General features: G+C 41.8%; 1 protein-coding gene across 2 annotated transcripts in view; it reads left to right on the top strand.

The window, feature by feature from the left end:
• The window catches only part of pde4a (phosphodiesterase 4A, cAMP-specific), a 57,983-nt gene that overhangs the window by 30,950 nt on the left and 7,180 nt on the right, over positions 1-19,853 (top strand). The window contains exons 2-11 of one of the 2 annotated variants that reach the window (XM_056252800.1): positions 9,153-9,338; positions 9,700-9,736; positions 9,874-9,944; positions 10,384-10,433; positions 11,967-12,079; positions 17,291-17,384; positions 17,578-17,741; positions 17,844-17,942; positions 18,532-18,696; positions 18,825-18,924. In XM_056252800.1, coding sequence (XP_056108775.1) covers positions 9,153-9,338; positions 9,700-9,736; positions 9,874-9,944; positions 10,384-10,433; positions 11,967-12,079; positions 17,291-17,384; positions 17,578-17,741; positions 17,844-17,942; positions 18,532-18,696; positions 18,825-18,924 — 1,079 coding nt within the window. Of the gene's footprint in view, positions 1-9,152; positions 9,339-9,699; positions 9,737-9,873; positions 9,945-10,383; positions 10,434-11,966; positions 12,080-13,881; positions 14,440-17,290; positions 17,385-17,577; positions 17,742-17,843; positions 17,943-18,531; positions 18,697-18,824; positions 18,925-19,853 lie in introns of those variants that run through there. The other variant, XM_056252807.1, reaches the window with a different exon arrangement.

Here is a 19,853-nt window from a genome sequence, read left to right as displayed (position 1 = left end):
CACAGGGACGATTTCCATATAAAAGGTTATCGAGTTGAGCTGCTCTAGGGAATGAGTGAACGTAGCGGGGGGAGAGAGCGCCTTTGGGGTGCTGATGGCTGTACTCAGTATTAGTCAGATTTGAGTATTTGAGCAGGGAGCTGGCAGGTTTGGCCAGTGCCAACACCACTGAGTAATGTTGTTCAATGCTGGTTACTGTGGCATGGCAGTGGGGTTCACTGGGTGAATTTAGCTGTTATGAGGTCACAGCTGGGTGACACTGCAGGATGGGATTGAGAGGAGAGTGCTGCAGGGTGCCGAACAGAATAATTTATTACCCACATGACATGAACGCTGTTCACAACAAGGATTATATTTTAGGCATAATTTTTGAGAGATTGAAATATTTAAAGGAAACTTATATGACTTTCTTTGTTCCTAGAGCACACATATGAAATTGCGGGACTTCAAAAAGATATGCAAAATCACCGTAAAATGAGAAGTTGTGTGAGATACAGTTTGAAATTTACATGTTTATTCACTAATAATCTTCAGTAAAGTAAATAAATTATGCTGACTGTTTCTTTTAACCAGATCAACCGATTCATTTAAAGTCCCCCTGTGTTGAAAATTAAGCTTTTACTGTTGTTTATACACTCACCTAAAGGATTATTAGGAACACCTGTTCAATTTCTCATTAATGCAATTATTTAATCAACCAATCACATGGCAGTTGCTTCAATGCATTTAGGGGTGTGGTCCTGGTCAAGACAATCTCCTGAACTCCAAACTGAATGTCAGAATGGGAAAGAAAGGTGATTTAAGCAATTTTGAGAGTGACATGGTTGTTGGTGCCAGACGGGCCGGTCTGAGTATTTCACAATCTGCTCAGTTACTGGGATTTTCACGCACAACCATTTCTAGGGTTTACAAAGAATGGTGTGAAAAGGGAAAAACATCCAGTATGCGGCAGTCCTGTGGGCGAAAATGACTTGTTGATGCTAGAGGTCAGAGGAGAATGGGCCGACTGATTCAAGCTGATAGAAGAGCAACTTTGACTGAAATAACCACTCGTTACAACCGAGGTATGCAGCAAAGCATTTGTGAAGCCACAACACGCACAACCTTGAGGCGGATGGGCTACAACAGCAGAAGACCCCACCGGGTACCACTCATCTCCACTACAAATAGGAAAAAGAGGCTACAATTTGCAAGAGCTCACCAAAATTGGACAGTTGAAGACTGGAAAAATGTTGCCTGGTCTGATGAGTCTCGATTTCTGTTGAGACATTCAGATGGTAGAGTCAGAATTTGGCGTAAACAGAATGAGAACATGGATCCATCATGCCTTGTTACCACTGTGCAGGCTGGTGGTGGTGGTGTAATGGTGTGGGGGATGTTTTCTTGGCACACTTTAGGCCCCTTAGTGCCAATTGGGCATCGTTTAAATCCCACGGCCTACCTGAGCATTGTTTCTGACCACGTCCATCCCTTTATGGCCACCATGTACCCATCCTCTGATGGCTACTTCCAGCAGGATAATGCACCATGTCACAAAGCTCGAATCATTTCAAATTGGTTTCTAGTCACCAGATCTCAACCCAATAGAGCATCTTTGGGATGTGGTGGAACAGGAGCTTCGTGCCCTGGATGTGCATCCCACAAATCTCCATCAACTGCAAGATGCTATCCTATCAATATGGGCCAACATTTCTAAAGAATGCTATCAGCACCTTGTTGAATCAATGCCACGTAGAATTAAGGCAGTTCTGAAGGCGAAAGGGGGTCAAACACAGTATTAGTATGGTGTTCCTAATAATCCTTTAGGTGAGTGTATGTCTATGTGGTGTTTTTAGTATGCTTTATGACAAACCATGTGCAAATTCATAAGTCAACACTGAGTATATACAGCCATTGCAGTATTTTCTCCTTAAGTGAACTCAAAAACGTGGTTTGAAATTGCTAGTGTTTCTGATGTCACAAACTACATTGTAACCAATCAGGTCAACGTGTGATCGTCAACGAGTGGATCTCTGAGCTGGTGTGAGTGAGTGGAGGCGGGGCTAATTTGCATATTCATAGAAACCGCATATACTAAATGAGGCAAGGGTGCCACTTCTTTTCTCATGAACGCACCAAGGAGAGTTGGGGGGATGTCAGGATTTTCAGTGGACCCAATTAAGCAAATTAAGACTTTTGTTTATCACACAAAGCTATATTTGGTATTACTGTACCTCAAATGCCTTGGACTACAGTGTACAACTGTTATGATACTTTAATAGTTTTGTGTCCTTTTTAAAGCTTCAAAGCTTCAGTCTTTAAGCACTGTCTCCTCTTTTTGTTTTCTGTGGAAGAAAGAAAGTGACACTTGGAATGACATGAGGGTGTGTAAATGTTGACAGATTTTTCTGGGGTGTATTTATAGCAAAGACGGGGTACTGTTCTTGAAGCTAGGAGTGTGCTGATATCATTTGGCTAATATGAACTGATAGGTATCCCATGAGGATTTGCATGAAAATAGAGAAATCAAGCAAAAAACAAATAAGAGAATGAATAACTGATGCAGTGTTGCTCGGGGAAATCAGAAATAGACACTGATAGGGTGGTAGTAAAACAAGTTTGTGGCAGCCTATCATGTCTGTACAGGACTCTGACTTAGCACACCACAGAAGAGTCCCTCCATGTGCAAAGCTGAGGTTTATATGGAATTTGGAAAGGCATCCAGGCATAATATAGATAGTAAAAGCAATCTTCTCTATGGCTCTCACAGAAATTACTGTACAGTTGAATCAATGGTATCAAGGCTTTAAAGCCTCTTCCTGAGGGCAGATGCCTGGCTTGTCTGTAATGGTTGAGCTCTCACTGTTGGGACACTTTCAATAGGGTGCTTCTGATCCTGTCTGTCAGATAATCTGCTGTAATCCCCAGCTCTCTTATCTGACTGGAGCACGGTGTCCTGCAAGATGACTTCACGCCAGGAAGCACAGCGTGGCCAGCCTGCCTCTTTCAGCCCTGCCTGCGTGTTTGCGCGGGACTGTGACACAGGTCACATCCTCCGGTGCAGATCACAGCCGGCTTTCAGCTTCCATGTTTACCTGCCCTCAGGGAGACGGTCACTCGCCTGTCTCGAGGGAAGAGGTGGAACGTTGCGCGGGGGAACATCAGGAGCCTTTCACCAGGTTTCACCAAGACTCTAGCAGCTGGAAGAGATTGTTCCACACGCTCCCTTAAATACCTCTGTGAGTCAGAGTGGGGACTGATGAGACACAGTTTGCTGTAATGCACTGCCAAAGGGACAGAGCGCCACAATAAAAGCTCTATCACAAGGCATCAGCTGCTGATTAAAGAGCCAGCGAAGTGACAGCATCATATACAGTCACCACTGATTTTATGATTGCCCCCCACTCCCCAACATCTCGCCCCTCCTCTGACCCCCTTCCTGCATGCAGCAATCAACCAGGTGCTAAATGCCCAGGCAAGGAGAGGGGGAGGCAGTCGTCGGGGTGTTGGTGTGCACATGGTGCACAGGCAACAAGCATCTGTGCTTGGCAGCAGAGAAAGTGGAGGCAGGAAATAACTGTCACTCTCCATTCAGGCTGGGAACGGGCGAGTGGTGGTGGTTGGGGGTCGGGGGAGGCGTTAATCATTAACTGAAAGGGAGAGAATTAAGGTTTTTATGGTGAGAGTTTTTTTTTTTTTTAAATGGCTCTTCCCACTTAAAGAATTCACTCTGCTCCACTGATGGACTGTAGCGGTGTGTGCTGGGAGCTTGTAGATCAGAGTTTTCAGGGCCCCAGGTTTTGTGCTTACTGGTAGTAAGGAATCAATGAGAGGGCCATTGGATGGAGTGAGCCTGTAAATCCTCCATGCTATCACTTACATATTTTACAGCAAGTTTTAATTAATTCAATCAGCTCCTTAACTCAAACTTCAAAGCCTTTTAAAACCCAGAGTATTAATGGAACATAATCAAATTCCTTTATTATTGCGACGTGAGTGAGAATGTTCGGAACAGCTACCGGAACACTTTGTATCAGCAAATGGGGAGTAAGTGCCACAGTTTGTACTCGAGGCGAGCTCGTCAAATGAAGGGTTGATGGTTCACATATGAATTTGTGATTAAGTTACGATTATGCTTACGATTGTGATCTTAGGAGGGAAAATGGGGGTAGTTTTAGTGTATGCGTTTATTTTGTAAGTCGTCTTTTAGTCCTTGTGACTCAAAGCTTCTTCTTTTAGAGCATTACACACTCCATTACTCATAGGCCCAGATTTATATTCAATTAATTTCAAATCTGCCACCCCGAAAAGCTGTGAATAGGAAGAATCATGCCTCCACTCATACTACCCTGGACCGCATAGAGGACGGTACAACATTTATCAAATTACTTTAATTGTGCTGTCACGTTCAGACAGCCTCTTGGACGTTAGTAAGAAATCCTCATTGTGTGAAGCCTTCGGGGGGCACACGTGTGAGCTATTATGAATTTGAATTCTTCCCTCTGGACTTATACAATATAACCATTTCCTTTATTTTTAGACTTTAGGTCCACATCAGTTTAAGCATCTTTGTATCTGAAAGCAGTAATTGTCTCCTGGAATTATTGTCAGGTTGCAGCTTGTTACAGTTACTCCAATGTCATTTAACAGATACATAAACAGCCCAACCAATGCGCTAGGGTTGGTTTTCAGAAGCACGGGGATGTGCTGACATTAATGTGTTATCTTTATAGGAAAGACTCACCCAGCTGGCACAAATCCTTTCCTCTGTGCCCCCTATGATGATCATGTTGTTGTCCAGAGTGCTACTCTTCAGGGGTTCTGTTATCACCAAATGAAAGTGAGAGCTGCCAATGGCATATCCTGCAATCACTGTGCGCAAAGAAAAAAAAAAGTGTTGTGTGTGTATTTTGCGAGTGCATTATCTATGATGAAAGTTTAATACATTTCTACCCTTATTGATTACTGAAACAAGATAATTGCGGCTGCTTCATCCACAATTAATTTATGCACATTAATACACTGCATTTGCACATTTTCACACATAATTGTGCAGCTCAATGTAAGTGCTATTTATAATAATTATTAAAAAAATCTGATTCCTTCAATTCTTGGAGCTCAGTTTTGACGAGGTTTAGCGATGAGGTGTTTGACACGACAGTTCCACACACACACACAAAAACGGCCTTTGATTGTGTGTCTATGAGGGTATAGTGAGTGTGTCTCTTGCGCCTTATAAACAAATGAGAACTCCAATATCCCAGCATGCATTCTGCTTGCTTTTTTATTCTGGGCTGAGTCACAGCCATAGACACAAATTACAGAGAAGGAGGCAGTGAAAGGCAGAGATCTTTGAGAGACAGAAGACAGACTGGTAAAAAGCCAGAGAAGCAGAGAAGGAGATAGAATGAGGGTGAAGGAGAAATAGAAGGGCTCGAATCACAACACAAGAAAGGGGAGGAGAAGGGGAAACTGGTTGACAAGGCTTCTCATTTCTTATTGTTCACTCCTTTGTGGATAGTCTCTGAGTAGCACAAATGTCACATGACTACAGGAGGCATTAAAGTGAAGCACAGACAGAAAAGCAGGAGCATTCGTGTGCGCCCACACATTCACTCAGTCTCTCTCGCACACACACACACTACCTTCTACAGGCATGAATACAGTGGAAGAAAAACAACACACTCTGAGCGAAAGGCACCGTGTTAATGCAGGAAAAAAAAGAGCTTGTTCTCCATAAAAATAGGAAATGGGTTTACAGAGAGCTGCTATTTCTACTGCGCAGTAAAGCCAGACTGATGTCGTTATGCAGATAGTGACAGAACTCTTTAAGGTCAAACGTGTGTAAATGGTGTTGCAGTTGTTGCTGGAAAAATAAAATCGTTTTGGAAGAAGCTGTACATGCACCTAGGGCAAGTAAATATTTAGATAGGCCATGAGTCACCTCCCTCCCTCTTGCTCTTCCTCTTCTCCTTTATGTTTTTGCTCTCCTCGCTCCCTTTTTCAAGTACTCGTGCACTCCATTTTCTCCTGTCGCTCACGTCGCTTGGTTTTCCCATCGCTGCGAGAGGAATTCTGTGAGCTGCGAGATAAGGAGTGTGAGAACAGGAAGCAACTGTAAAAAGGAAGGATTTAGATGGAAAGCAGACTGATGGGAGAAAGAGAGAGAGAGATGTAGAGGAAAGAAAGATGAGGTGTAGGTCAAGAGCCCGAGGCGGTGTTTGTCTCGAGGGACATGTAGAGAGGACAGGTAGGGCCTGTTTACTGTGGATTCACATCACTCAGGATCTCTAGAGAGAGGGGACCGCAGCTGCTAGAAAAGAAGCAGCTCAGGCACGTTTCGAGTGCTGTTGCACTTGACGTCTGTGTGATAAAGAAAAGTAAACAACCGGAACAAAGGACCTAGCCGTAGTCCAGATCCAGCTCACCAACAGCAGCACCGAGACAGGAGCCCTTCGTATAGCCACAGGCTAAAACTACCTTCAGTTCTGCAGTTAGGGGCAGGAGACGAGCTTGGATGCCTTATGCGCTGTGTGTGGGAAGAGGGGTTTTAGTATTTTGTCTGTGAGAAGCGAGGGAGTGAGGGGGAGGAAGAGTGACTGACAGTGCGAGAGAGAGACTGAAGTCTTGGCAGGCACCGAGTTCTGACGCTTCACTTCTGAAGTGTAGGCTTTGGTTTGAGGTTTCTCTGGTGTGGTGTACCCATAATTCCCGGCATGACTCAGAGGAGGCTGGAACCAGAGGAATTAGAAACCATGCAAAAGCCTTATCTTTCTTCTGCTTGGCTCCTATCGCACCACGCCCATGACCCCTGTTGCTTTTTTAGACGTTTGAGGCTCCATCACAGAGTGCAGGAGCACAGGTGATCCCAGTCAAATGGCTCCTGGCCTTCAGCTCAAGGATGAGCTGTTCTTGGCCTTCTCCCTGTCCATTATATTGCAAGTTCCTACTTCCTACTTTGGTGGCATTATATGTCTTGTTTACAACTGGCGAATGACCTGCAATAGGTCCCATGTTCACTTTCAGCTCTGCAGTCATTAGGCTCTCCAGATGACTAGTTTTCATTCGTTATCACTGAGCCATGATAACTGAACAAATACAGTACATATTATAACCCCAGATGGGGTCAGACACCGTATCCGGTACTTTTCCACTAGTCACGTTTAATGCCAAAACTGTGCGGATTAGTCCGTCCACAGATGTCGACGTTTAGTGATAAGCTTAAAGGAGTGGTTTGCCCAAAATTAAAATTATAGATTTATTTACTCACCCTCATGTTGTTGTTGTTTTTTTGTGAAACATAAAGGACAAAAAAAGCAATAAAAGAAGTCCACCATTTTCATGTGAATTAAGTACTGAATTTCTCAATTTTGCATATTTGAACTGACATATCACATTCAGTTACCAGAACCAACTTATGCATTATCCAATACCACTTATATATTTTTTATCAGTTCAGTCACTCCCTGGGAATAAAACCAATGAGCTTGGCGTTGCCTTACTGTTTGAGCTACAGGAATGCAGTTTTATGACATTAAACCTTCTGTGAAGGGGAAGATTAGAATTTTGTATATTTTGTTCCCAAGATTTGGAATAAACTTGAGGTTAATGTTGTGCAGTCTGGCGTCCCTCAGGGGTCAATTTTGGGCCCTCTTCTTTTTAATATTTATGTTTATCCTCTTGGCCAGCTTTTGAGATCACTTGGTCTAAAATTTCACTTCTATGCAGATGATACCCAGATCTACATTCATTTTAGACCTAATGAAATTGTGCCTGTTAATTTTCTTTCTCAGTGTATTTCTAAGATGAAGGAATATATGACAGATGAATTTCTTTGTCTTAACAGTGAAAAGATTGAGATTATGCTTGTTGGTTCACCCCACCAACTAGGCAAAGCAGAGCCGGTCACTCTAACTCCTGATGGCTCTACTATGGAGTTTCAAAAAAAATTGAGGAATTTAGGAGTAATTTTTTATGCCAATCTAACGTATGCCAATTAAAATTTCATTTTTACATCTTAGAAATATTGCCAGATTGCGTCCAATGCTGTTGTTTACTGTTGCTGAGAGATTGATAAACACTTTTGTGTTTTTTTGCGTATTGATTACTGTAATGCCTTGTTAGCTGGCGTGTCAAAAGTTACCTTAAACAGAATGCAGGTTTTGCAAAATTCGGCTGCCAGAATCCTTACTAGAACTAATATACGAGACCATATTACTCCCGTTTTGGAGTCTTTGCACTGGCTTCCCATTAGGTTTAGGGTGGACTTCAAGATTTTGATGCTTACTTACAAGGCACTGCATGGTTTAGCACCTCCAATATTTGACCGAGCTTTTAACTCCATATACTCCGAAACGTGATCTTCGTTCTTGGGAAACTGGTTTTTTAACTGTTCCCTCAACTCGTTTGAGATTAATGGGAGATAGGGCTTTTTCTTCATTAGCTCCAAAACTTTGGAAACTTTGGAACTGAGATCAGGCAAGCCAAATCTTTTGGTATTTTTAAATCTCAGCTTAAAACAAATTTTTTTTAGGTTAGCATTTTTTTAGGTTAGTTTATTTTACTGTGTATTATGTCTCTTTGTGTGTTGTATTTTTGCTGTTTTAATTGGTTTTGTACAGCGCTTTGAGATGTACATTTATAGGCGCTATAGAAAATAAAGGTTATTATTATTATAAGATTATTTTTTTTGTTTCCAAGATTTGGAATAAACACCCGAGTCCTTTGGGCTATTTTTATGGTGTTTTTGTCCTTTTTGGAGCTTGACAGCTTAACTTTTTTCCTTGTGTGGAAAAAGATGTGAGTAGGGTGAGCAGGTAATAACAGATTTTTTAATTTTTGCGTGAACTGTTCCTTTAAACCACAAAGTGCCTATAGAATATAAATTGTAAAGTGGCGGCTTAAGATTCTCCTCTGATTAGGCTGGTGATTTCCTTTAATGGTTCTTCAGGGTGACACAGTCTTCATCAGCTCTTTATACATTCAGAGAGCGTTTGCTTTCTCTGAAGTAAGAGGCAATCATGATTGTTTGTGTTCCACATCTCTATCTGTGCTGTGTTGGCCAGAGACTGGAAATCTAATGCAGCCACTTGCAAATCATCGTTCGAGCTAAATGACAAGACATTTGTTTGAACTTTTTCCTCCATGTCTTTTTGGTTTCTCTTTCTCCACAGCTATGATGGGGAGAATGGGCCCTCTCCTGGCCGCAGCCCTATGGATTCGCAGGCGAGTCCTGGGCTGGTGCTCCATCCCCCCTTCCCTCAGAGCCAGAGAAGGGAATCTTTTCTCTACCGCTCTGACTCTGACTACGACATGTCCCCCAAGACCATGTCACGAAACTCCTCAATCAACAGCGAGGGGTAAGCCGTCTCCCTCAACAAACAGCACACTTTCACTGTTTACTGTCTTCACGTTTAATTTCTAAAAGGCCTCAGAGGAAGTTCTTTTATCCCAGAATCACCATGCAGCATTAAGCACATCAACTAAATCCCTCTTTACCCGTCTCACTATAATGCTGTTACACCCTCAGAAATGCTCACGCTCTCAGTGGCCACCGTGACTGCCACCTCTGGATGGCATTTTTTGATGTTGGCTAAATCAATTTCCTCACAACTGGGGATGATTCCTTGCCTCATCTCAATACTATAAAAGACCATTTGTAAACATCTACCTATTTTTTTTCTCCCCATTTACTGGGACTGCTCTTTCCTCTTTCTGCAGTCATGCTGAAGATCTCATAGTCACCCCTTTTGCTCAGGTAAGCCCCTGTTGTGTCTGGCAAACAGTATATAATGAGTGCTAATTGCTTGTCATGACTTGCTGAGTTGGAGTTGAGTGATATCCTGCTGTTCACTTGCTCTCTCACTTTTTCTCCTCTCTGTCTCTTTAACGCAGGTGTTGGCTAGTCTGCGAACTGTCAGAAGCAACTTCACCATTCTCGCCAACGTCACGACTCCCACTAACAAGTCAGTTTTTAGCTTTGATGCAACAATTTCTATATTTCTGCTCTGCCCCCTTATGGCCATCAGTGTTTCCTTTCCAATACAGAATTTATTTTTATTTTTTATGATGAATAAATAAAAACAATGTACAAAAATAATGCATGCTCACACAGCTTAACTCTTAATTTTAACATACATTTTTTTTAAATCTTATTTTATGTGAAAATAAATATTTTAAAATGTGACATTTATATAAATATGTATTATATAATATGTAATTATATATAGGCCTAAATATATATTATATATTTAGATTTTTTTTGTGTGTGTGTAATATTTTACTTTATTTGCTCGGTCCATAACAAGTGCAACTTTTCTCCCAGTGAGCAATTCTAATTGAATTTATACCAGTAGAGGGCGACCTCTACCACTATCACTGATGTAATTATCTTTTTGTCCATAGGAGGTCACCAGTGACCAGCCAACCAACGGTTCCCCCAGCAACGCTCTCAGGTATGTTTACTGGACTGTAACTTAGTCACTGGTGAGCTTTCTATCTCCCACACCAGCACTCTCCCACACAGTGTCTCTCACATTACGCATACACTTCCTCTTGTAGACACTGTTGCCAGTAAAATACATTACAGCATCAGAAATAGTGGAGCCATATGGGAAACAGGGGCTGGAATCTAACCAGATGCTTTAACTAGCCAAATAACAGCCCTCAGCCGCTAGTTTAAAAAAGAAACTCCGAGGCATATAAGCAGTGAACGTGCTGCACATGTTGAGAAAATACAATAAAATAAATTTGAATTCTATAGAATATAACTTTTATCAGATATTTTAATGTACATTATATGGCTAAAAGTATGTGGACACTCTTCTAAATTGCTCGCTTTCAACTCTTTTTTTGCAGAAGCAGTCAACAGAAATGGTTTAATAAGTCTGTGTAGAAGTTAAAGTAGTAGTTAAAGTCCCAGATCTGAATGCTTTTTTAACAATTTGGGGATCAAGTGGAATTGTAATGGCAATCCAGTCGCATAAACAAAGCCTATATGCTAAGAATGTGTCTTAAGACCTAGTTTGACCAACTAGCATTTAGATAAGAAATCAGTCTTGCTTTTCCGATTCCAATTAGACCAATGCACCTTTTTATGCAACTGACTTCACAAAGTTAGGACCAGCAGTCATTTAATTGTTTTCTTCAAGACTAAAAAGGTAGATTTTTCTGAATCTACCTTTTGATTACCCCTTGGTGATGCAGATTCACACATCTATAGGCGAACAACTTCTTTGAAGAGTGTAAGCTGATATAGCAGCAAAAGGAGAGGTTACTGCTTTTGAAATTAATGTTCAACTAAAGCATTAATGAGGTCAGACACTGAAGTTGGGTGATGTCGCCTGCCTTGGCTTTGTGCAGGCCAGTCCAGTTCCTCCATGCCAGACTTCATAAAAAAAAAAAAAAGTATAATTATAAAGGGGTGTCCACATACTTCTTGCCTTATATTTTAGCTATTTGAATTAGACCCATCAGTTAAGTGTGACATCTGCTTTATTATTTGTCTATGAGCAATGACTATGCTTATTTTTCTACACACTGAATACATTTGTTGTATTTGTAGTGTTTAACAACATGGTTCTTCTCTATATAACTGATGTTCCTTTTTGTTGAGCTTTCTTTGATATATTTTTATACGTTTATAACTTGGTTTATGTTACATGATTTTAGAAATTTAGCCGCTGTAGACTTCTTCCTTTTTATTCTCTCATTCCTCTGGTTTGAAAAAAAACATATGATTATTAATTCTTACCAGTAAAAAGATTCATTATTTATGAGGCATTTGATCTCTCCATATGAAGCTCTTGAAATATTCATGCTTGGAAGCTTTTTTTTTTTTGAAGACATCACTCTGACAATTCTTCATGTCCTCCTGTCAGGAAACAACATCCCCACTGTTCACAAACGAAGTTCTCACAGTGAGTGTTAAATGTATGCGTCAGTGCTGTTGTGATGTGATGCTGATGGCTGTCTTATGTCCTGTGCAGATGAGACATACCAGCAGCTGGCTCGGGAGACTCTGGATGAACTTGACTGGTGTTTGGACCAGCTGGAGACCATTCAGACCCACCGCTCTGTTAGCGAGATGGCTTCCAACAAGGTGTTTCTTCAATCACTTACTGTTACATCTGTGCTGCCTAGTTTGGTTACCTTCTCAAAGACCAATTTTGTCTACATACAGTCTACCATAAGTTTGTGGCCTTTCAGACTAGGTGTTTTTTTTCCATTTCAAGTATCCATTCATGGTTGATAATTTCCATCCTGTACATTTTATGAAACATGTTACATGATTTCCTCAAGGAGAGGTTTCAAGATCTGCCATTCTGTGAATCATCACACATGAAGGACTACATCTATGCGTATGCGGAGAACGATTCTTGAGCAGGTTGTGTGTGCCGGATCTGATATGGTCCCTTCTGAGTGATGTTCCTTTCTTTAATGTATTTTTAATCATCATCCGTAAACACGGAAGCAAATAGCTTTTGTGTGCAGCTCTGCCAGCCTTGTCATACACGCTGCTCTGGTTTGAGAGTTGTAGAAGAGAAGGAGAGAGAGGGAGAAAAAAGAGGGTTTGTGGATGGGGAGGACATGAGGGAGGGAGGGAGGGAGGAGGGGGCTGCAGTCTGGTCCTGATGCCAGTGTTTCTGCTGTAACCTTCGTTGCTATCGAGCTGCAGCAAGGTCTACCCTGCCAGTTTATCCATTGGCTCTTCGCTGTGGCAATGAGGCATGTGATTTAGATGCTGGCCAATGAAAAATCGGTTGCTCTCTTCCATACCTTGCCTGTTTAAAGAGACAGTACCATGACTTTGGATGTGCAGCTTTTTGTATGGTTGTTTCCATATACCATATTACTGGTGCTTCATGTGTTTAGCTATATACCTCATAAGATGGACATCAGTAAGAGAAGTAAGCAGTGTTTGTTTGTGTATATTACAACATGTGTGAATTGAAGATCTCTCATATCTCTCTCACATAATCACACACACACACACACACACACACACACACACACACACATTCACTCCCATATGCATGGCAGAATCATTCATGCAGAGATAAGAGGAAACACTAAAGCCTAGATTCTTTCCCCTTCTCTTTGTCAGACTATACATCTCACACACATACAAACGTTTGTCCATTTTCTACACTCTTACATGCCGTCTGCCGCACATGCGCTCTTAGGGTGCGTGTACACGCACACACACACACACCCAAGCACGCGCCTCCTGCCACAGCGGCTGATTAGCTTGCGAGATCTGTCAACAGCATCCAGGGAAACAGAGCGAGAGGCAGAGCATCGGCTGAGCTGCATCGGCGAGGCTGACACCGCGTGTGGATTAAACAGTGGGGCTGCTGAAGAGAGTTGCGTTGTGACAGGACTGGTATTGTGCTTCATGGACTGTGCGCTCTGAACACAACTCGCTGGGAACGCTGGGCCCGGGTCCTGGAGCTCTGCGGTGGGGGAGGGGCGTCGACGCAGGGAGAGAGAAAAAGGATGTTTTTCCAGACCACCGCTCTCTTGTGTAGTTTGGCTTTTGACTAAAGGCCCCGTCTTTTCTTGTGTTTCTGTCTGCTTGTTTCCGTTGTCCTCTGTCTCCTCTTAACCGCTTTCTCCGGCTGTCACCTGTGTGTTGTTGTTGTTTTCCTTCCTCGTCCTGTCATCCCTCAGTCAGTCTCCGTTAGCTATTTGCTCCATCTCCATCTTTTTCCTTAGCTCCTATAATTCCTCTGTTCTCCTTCCCTCCGCATCCTCTCTGTGTCCTTCAGACGGTTCCGTCTCTTTGACTCTCCATCTTTGTCCGTTCCACCCCTCGTCACTTTCTCCCCCTCCTGTTTGATCGGGGTCAGCTCTACTCAGCTGCTGGGATGAGATGTAGTTCCTTCGGCCTGTGGATTTGCAGGGGTCACTCGCCTGCAGATTGCAGTGGGGCCCACTCAGTGGTTTTCAGGAGGGCCTGGTTCTCACACTGCTTGCTGCATGTAGAGAGACAGCCTTAGCGAGCGCTTGCCGCTGGACTTTTACCCCTTTGCTCCCCGCCTCTTGGGGGCAGCCGTCACTCTGGAGCACCCTGGCCGGCTAGGCTGCGGCCTCTCTGCCCACACCCTGACCGCACCCACATGCCGCTGGAGCACCCGCCGCGCTTCGGCCCCCGTGCACTTCCGCGCCTCTTGCCTTTGCCAACGGTCCACGCCGTCCGTCACCCTCAGCATGGGCGTGGTGGAGGCCATTGACCCAACGCCCTCTTCCTGCCCCTCACCTGTGCCCGGAGGCTACCGGCTGGCCCACTCCTCCAGCTACAGCCCCCTGCAGGGGAGAAGAGGGTCAGAGCTGGAGCTTGAGGCAGCTGGAGATGGGGTGCTGGATGGGGGTGGTCAGGCCACCGAGCGTAGGACCCCCTTCATGGATCTGTTCTGTGATACCTGCTCCAAACCCTGGCTGATTGGTTGGTGGGACCAGGTAGGGCCAGCATGAATAGAATAAAAGTATGGAATAAAAGTTGCTAAATATCTGTTAACAAACTTCAGGTCCTGAAAAGGAGAAAGGATGTTTTCTCAGCAGGATGATAAACAGAAATGTGGGGGGAAAGAAAAGTTGCTTAGGTGATCGAACTGTAATGCTTCTGGAACAGACGACATGTGATAAGACCAATGTTTGTTGTATGCTTGTGTCTCCAAATGTGTACCAGTCTCCAGACCACAAGTGTGATTTCAAACCTGAGCTCTAACTTAGGCACTTATTCAGTGACACTTTGAGAGCTAGGGAACAAATGGCTGCCGCCAAAGCACTTGGCTTACGTTGTTTAAGTGCCTAGAGTTGGACAGAACCTGTACGGTTCTCAGGATACCTCAACTGCACTCTTCCCACTTCCTCTATCATTACCTCTCTGGTTTGGGAACAGGCTTTATCTGCTCAATATTTGGTAGCTTTCTTCTGCATAGTTCTTTCACCCAAGACTTGTTTACTGTTGAGATGTTTGACACAGATAATGATGATTTTGAAATGTGGCAGAGTCAGTGTTTGTGTTTTAATTCTATCCAGCAACAACACACCTTAAATCTATCACAGGTAAAACTTAAGGTTTGTTCTTGCCGGATATAATTAGAAACATTGGGACACAATCTGTGACTCTGAGCCACATTTCAACAAGGAAAGGGTTGCTCTCTGTGGTTTCAGGGAACTGTTTTCTATTTCTTTGTTCTTAATTGTTGAACTTGAATGACAGATGTGTTTTATCTCTGTTTCTGAATAGACCTGTAGACATTAGCTCATTGAAATGCAGAAGCACAGCATTTTAGATTAGCATAATCCAAGACCTACCACACAGTATTCTTTGTTATTAATGCTATTTTAAAATGGTATATTTATTAATAATTAACAATATATAATATAATTATTATACAATTCCTATATATAAATTGGTACGACTATAATACAATCACAATGTAATTTACCTTTAAAGATTGAAATGAATATGTTGCTGCCATGTTTTTGTGCTCACCCTTTCATCAAACTCAACCATCAAGCTTAGTCTTAATAAATAATAAAGGCAACAGATAGTATCAGACTCCCCCAGTAACACATATTTGTATTAATTTGGTCTGATTTCCTTTCCACATGATCTGGTATCATCTTGGTCCTCTAGAGGATGCATGCATGCTAAAAACAGTTGGCACTCTGTGAATGTTTAAATAATGACTCAGCACAGTACAAACAGATCCTTGGTACAGTATGTAATATGCACTTGTACAGGGAAGAGAGTTTTGTAAATGAAGCTTTATATAAACTCTGTGTGAGATAGACATTGTGTACTGATCCCTAAGAGACGATTCAGGAAGATTCAGGTTTAAAGTGAGGGAGTTTATACTGTGGCTGTGAAAGGAAAATGACTTGGACTCGATTAAAAATTAGATTTAACATTGATTGTTATTTCCCCTATTGTGTTGCTGATTAGATATTGTGAATTATTTTATGGCATTCTCACATTGTCTTCAAACCTGATGTCAGGGACAATGTCATCAAAACACGTTATATTTCGCTAGCTATAGAAGATTTAACAACAACGATAATGATGCATGTAATATAAATTATACATTTGCATATGTCTAATACACAGTACACACACGTCCATATCATCTAGGAAGGGAATTAGATGCACACCATGAAAGAGAATGAATAGAAACACAATCAATGGAAAAATATGACTGCAGAGAAAAAAGGATAGAATGTGGAGGACAGAGATGAAAAGAGACAGGAAACAAAAAGGAGGGCTTAAAGACAGAATGGAGAAGAACAGAATAGATGGAGAGTGATACAGAGAGTGTTGACCTTGGAGGAGGTCAGAGACAGACACCTGCCTACTCTCTCAGATTGTCACCCAACCCATCGCCTCACTCCCATCATGCTGCAGGAGGGACTGTGAGGAGACAGTTGCTAAGGAAACCTGCTGGTTTCCATGGAGATTGTAATGTGTGAAGGACCAGTCAGTGGGACAGACCAGGGGTCTCATCGGAGTCGTGCTGTGCGACTGTGTAGTTGTCTTGTGTTATCTGCTGAAGTTGCACAATTTCAGTCATTTGAGGCACATACGTATTTTGTTTCTTATAAACAACTAATTTTGCTACAAAACTGTTATCTTTTTTTGTGTTAAGCAATGGTTTGTGGAGATGTGAGATCATTCAACAATGTTCTCCCCCCATGGCAATTACTTAATTAGATTTTAATTAAAGACAGGCCCTTCCTCTAACCACACAACATTAGAAATGCCGTAGGTTTATTTGCATGTAAATATCTGCACGCTTTATAAGCACAAGCTCTATATAACCGGGCATTACCACATACACGGCATGTTTAGGTAACATAATTCAGATGTTTTCAACATATGTCTTATGCCCATATGCTTTGCAGTAAAGCAAAAGTAACAATCTGATTAATAGAGAAGAATATAAGCAGTAATGGGATAGTTCACCCAAATAATTTAAATTCTGTCATCATTTACTCAACCACCTGTCGTTCTAAACCTGTATGACTATTTCTTCCATGTTTTTGTCCATACAATAAAAGTCAGTAGGTTTAAAATGTTGTTTGAAACCCCCAACATTCTTGATGATTTTTTAATTCCACTTTGGGATGAACTATGCCTTTTGACACGTATTTGACATCTTACTATGTGATAATCTATATGATGTCCATTTATGTTCAAATGGACTAAAACTTTCCGTTTTCTGCATTATTACCATCTTCTGCATACTTATAACTCCCCTCTCTTCCCTGTCTATCTATCTCCATCTTTCCCTTTTCCTATCTCTAGTTCAAGAGGATGTTAAACAGGGAACTGTCTCATCTGTCTGAGATGAGCCGCTCTGGGAATCAGGTGTCTGAATACATCTCCACTACGTTCCTAGGTAAGCGAGTCCGCTCACGCTCCGCTTTGTACATCTCAGCCCTTTGCTTCTATTTTCAAAAGTGCAGAACCTAAGTTTCAACATTGCAGTAGGTTATAGTAGAGTACACACGCTCTGCTCTGAAACACTCAATGCTTAATGATTTGAAATGAGCTGTCATCTGTTAAAAGTCCATGCATTTGTTGTGTCCCAGACAAGCAGAATGAGGTGGAGATTCCCTCTCCTACGCTTCGGGAGCGAGATAAACCAATGTCTCACATCAGCGGAGTCAAGAAGCTTACACATAGCTCGAGCCTCACTAGTGCAGCCCTGCCCCGCTTCGGGGTCAAAACCGAGCAGGAGGACGCACTGGCTAGGGTACAGACACAATGCATACATACAGTACTCTATGTTACCATTGTCAGTATTAAAAAGTCTGTTTGTCGAATGGATTTGTTATAATTGAATTTATCTTTACAGGAGCTGAATGATTTAAACAAGTGGGGCCTTAATATCTTCCATGTGGCAGAGTACTCTAATAACAGACCTCTAAGTTGCATGATGTTTGCTATCTTCCAGGTGTGTGGTCCCTGGTTTTTGCTATGAATGCTTCCGTGCTGTGCTTATGAAAAATGTCAGATGCAAAGATGTCGGTGTGGTTTTGCATGCTCATTATTAGGGATGGGTAAAAATATTGATTTTCCAATTAGCTCCATTTGAACAATCGATGTATTGATTCCTTAAAATCCCTAAATCAATCTTTTACTCAATGCCTTTTTTCAGTGGCTATGTGGAAATATGTTTTTACTTCCCGTCTTGCACATGCCACAGCATTCTGCTGAACTAACTCACTCAACTACATAGTTGTTCATTTTCGTAAAGTTAGAAGATTCCCTCTATCAGTTTTCCTGCTGAGTTGTGAATGTGAGTTTGCAGTCTGTTTTGAATGTGATGCAATAAAAAAATGTGTAATGTGGAAAACACTGACTGCACTGTATAAGCATTAGCAGAGAAATAATTTCTTCATACTATATGTAAGCAAAATAGACATTACAACTGAAATATACCCAACTGAATTACCCAGCCCTACTAGTTACAATAGCAAACCTCTTCATCCTTTACATTGACCATTCACTATGTTCTGTCTACGTTCTGAAATGCACTAAAGGAAAGGGATCTATTGAAGACATTTGGGATCCCAGTGGATACGTTTATCACCTATGTAATGACACTGGAAGACCACTACCATGCCAACGTGGCCTATCACAACAGCCTGCATGCCGCTGATGTCACACAGTCAACACATGTGCTGCTCTCCACACCGGCACTGGACGTGAGTATATGCTAACATGGGAGAGCCAGTGCTCATTCAGAAGCAAAAAGTTTCATAATATGAAATCAAGATTTCAAAGTCAGCACCGACACTATAGTGACCATTGTACTCCTGTATCTTCCCACCAGGCTGTTTTCACTGATCTTGAAATCCTGGCTGCATTGTTCGCTGCTGCCATTCATGATGTAGACCACCCTGGAGTTTCCAACCAGTTCCTCATCAACACCAGTAAGTCTACATTGTAAAAAATTATGATGTTGATGAATCATCCTAGGCTGCGTTTCCCAAAAGCATCTTAAGCCTAGGCAGATTGTAGAACTATTGACAATAATGGTCTCTATGATCAACTTAGCTCAAGATGGTTTTAAGAAACGCAGCCCTGATCATTTGACAAGTATTATATGACAAAAAACATGCATGTCAAATGAATATGATGTTAATTTTGGTGAGTTGGACATCTAAGAACTGGTTTAGGGCAGCACAGATTTACAGGGCTCAATCTCAATGATACGAATGTATTTTGCTTTTTCAATGGGCCACATCATAATTAATTATATTAAATAAAATGTAATAAAATGCTTCCAAGACCATCACAAGTAATTTTTTTTGCAATTTTGCCAAAATCTAATCTGTGTTAGTCAGCTACAACCCCATTTCCATAAAAGTTGGGACATTTTGTAAAATGCAATAAAATCAAGAATCTGTGAAGCTTTATTTAACTGACAAAAGTACAAAGAAAAGATTTCCAATGGTGTCACTGACCAACTTAATTGTATTTTGTAAATAAACACATTTTTGATTTTGATGGATGCAACACACTCCAAAAAAGTTGGGACAGTGTCACATCTCCTTTCCTTTTAATCAGGAAACAGTTTTTAATGGGAATTGAGGATACTAATTGTTTCATTTTTATACAAGACATCTGTTCAACAGTCCGTGGCCATCGTTGTATGATTCTCCTTTTCATGATGGGTCACACATTTCAATAGGAGACAGATCTGGACTGCAGGTGTAGAGTGTCTACGAAACCACTCTGTTCTAACACATGCAGAATGAGGCTTCCCAAGAAAGATGTCATCTTGATGCCATTAAATATCTCTGTCTGTACAATCCCAAAATACGTCTCCACGTCAGTGGTACCTTCACACACATGAAAG

This window comes from Rhinichthys klamathensis, unplaced genomic scaffold (genome assembly GCF_029890125.1).
Source record: "Rhinichthys klamathensis goyatoka isolate OS25496 unplaced genomic scaffold, OSU_Roscu_1.1 h1tg000004l_1, whole genome shotgun sequence".
NCBI lineage: Eukaryota > Metazoa > Chordata > Actinopteri > Cypriniformes > Leuciscidae > Rhinichthys > Rhinichthys klamathensis.
This window is presented reverse-complemented; position numbering and strand designations above follow the sequence as displayed.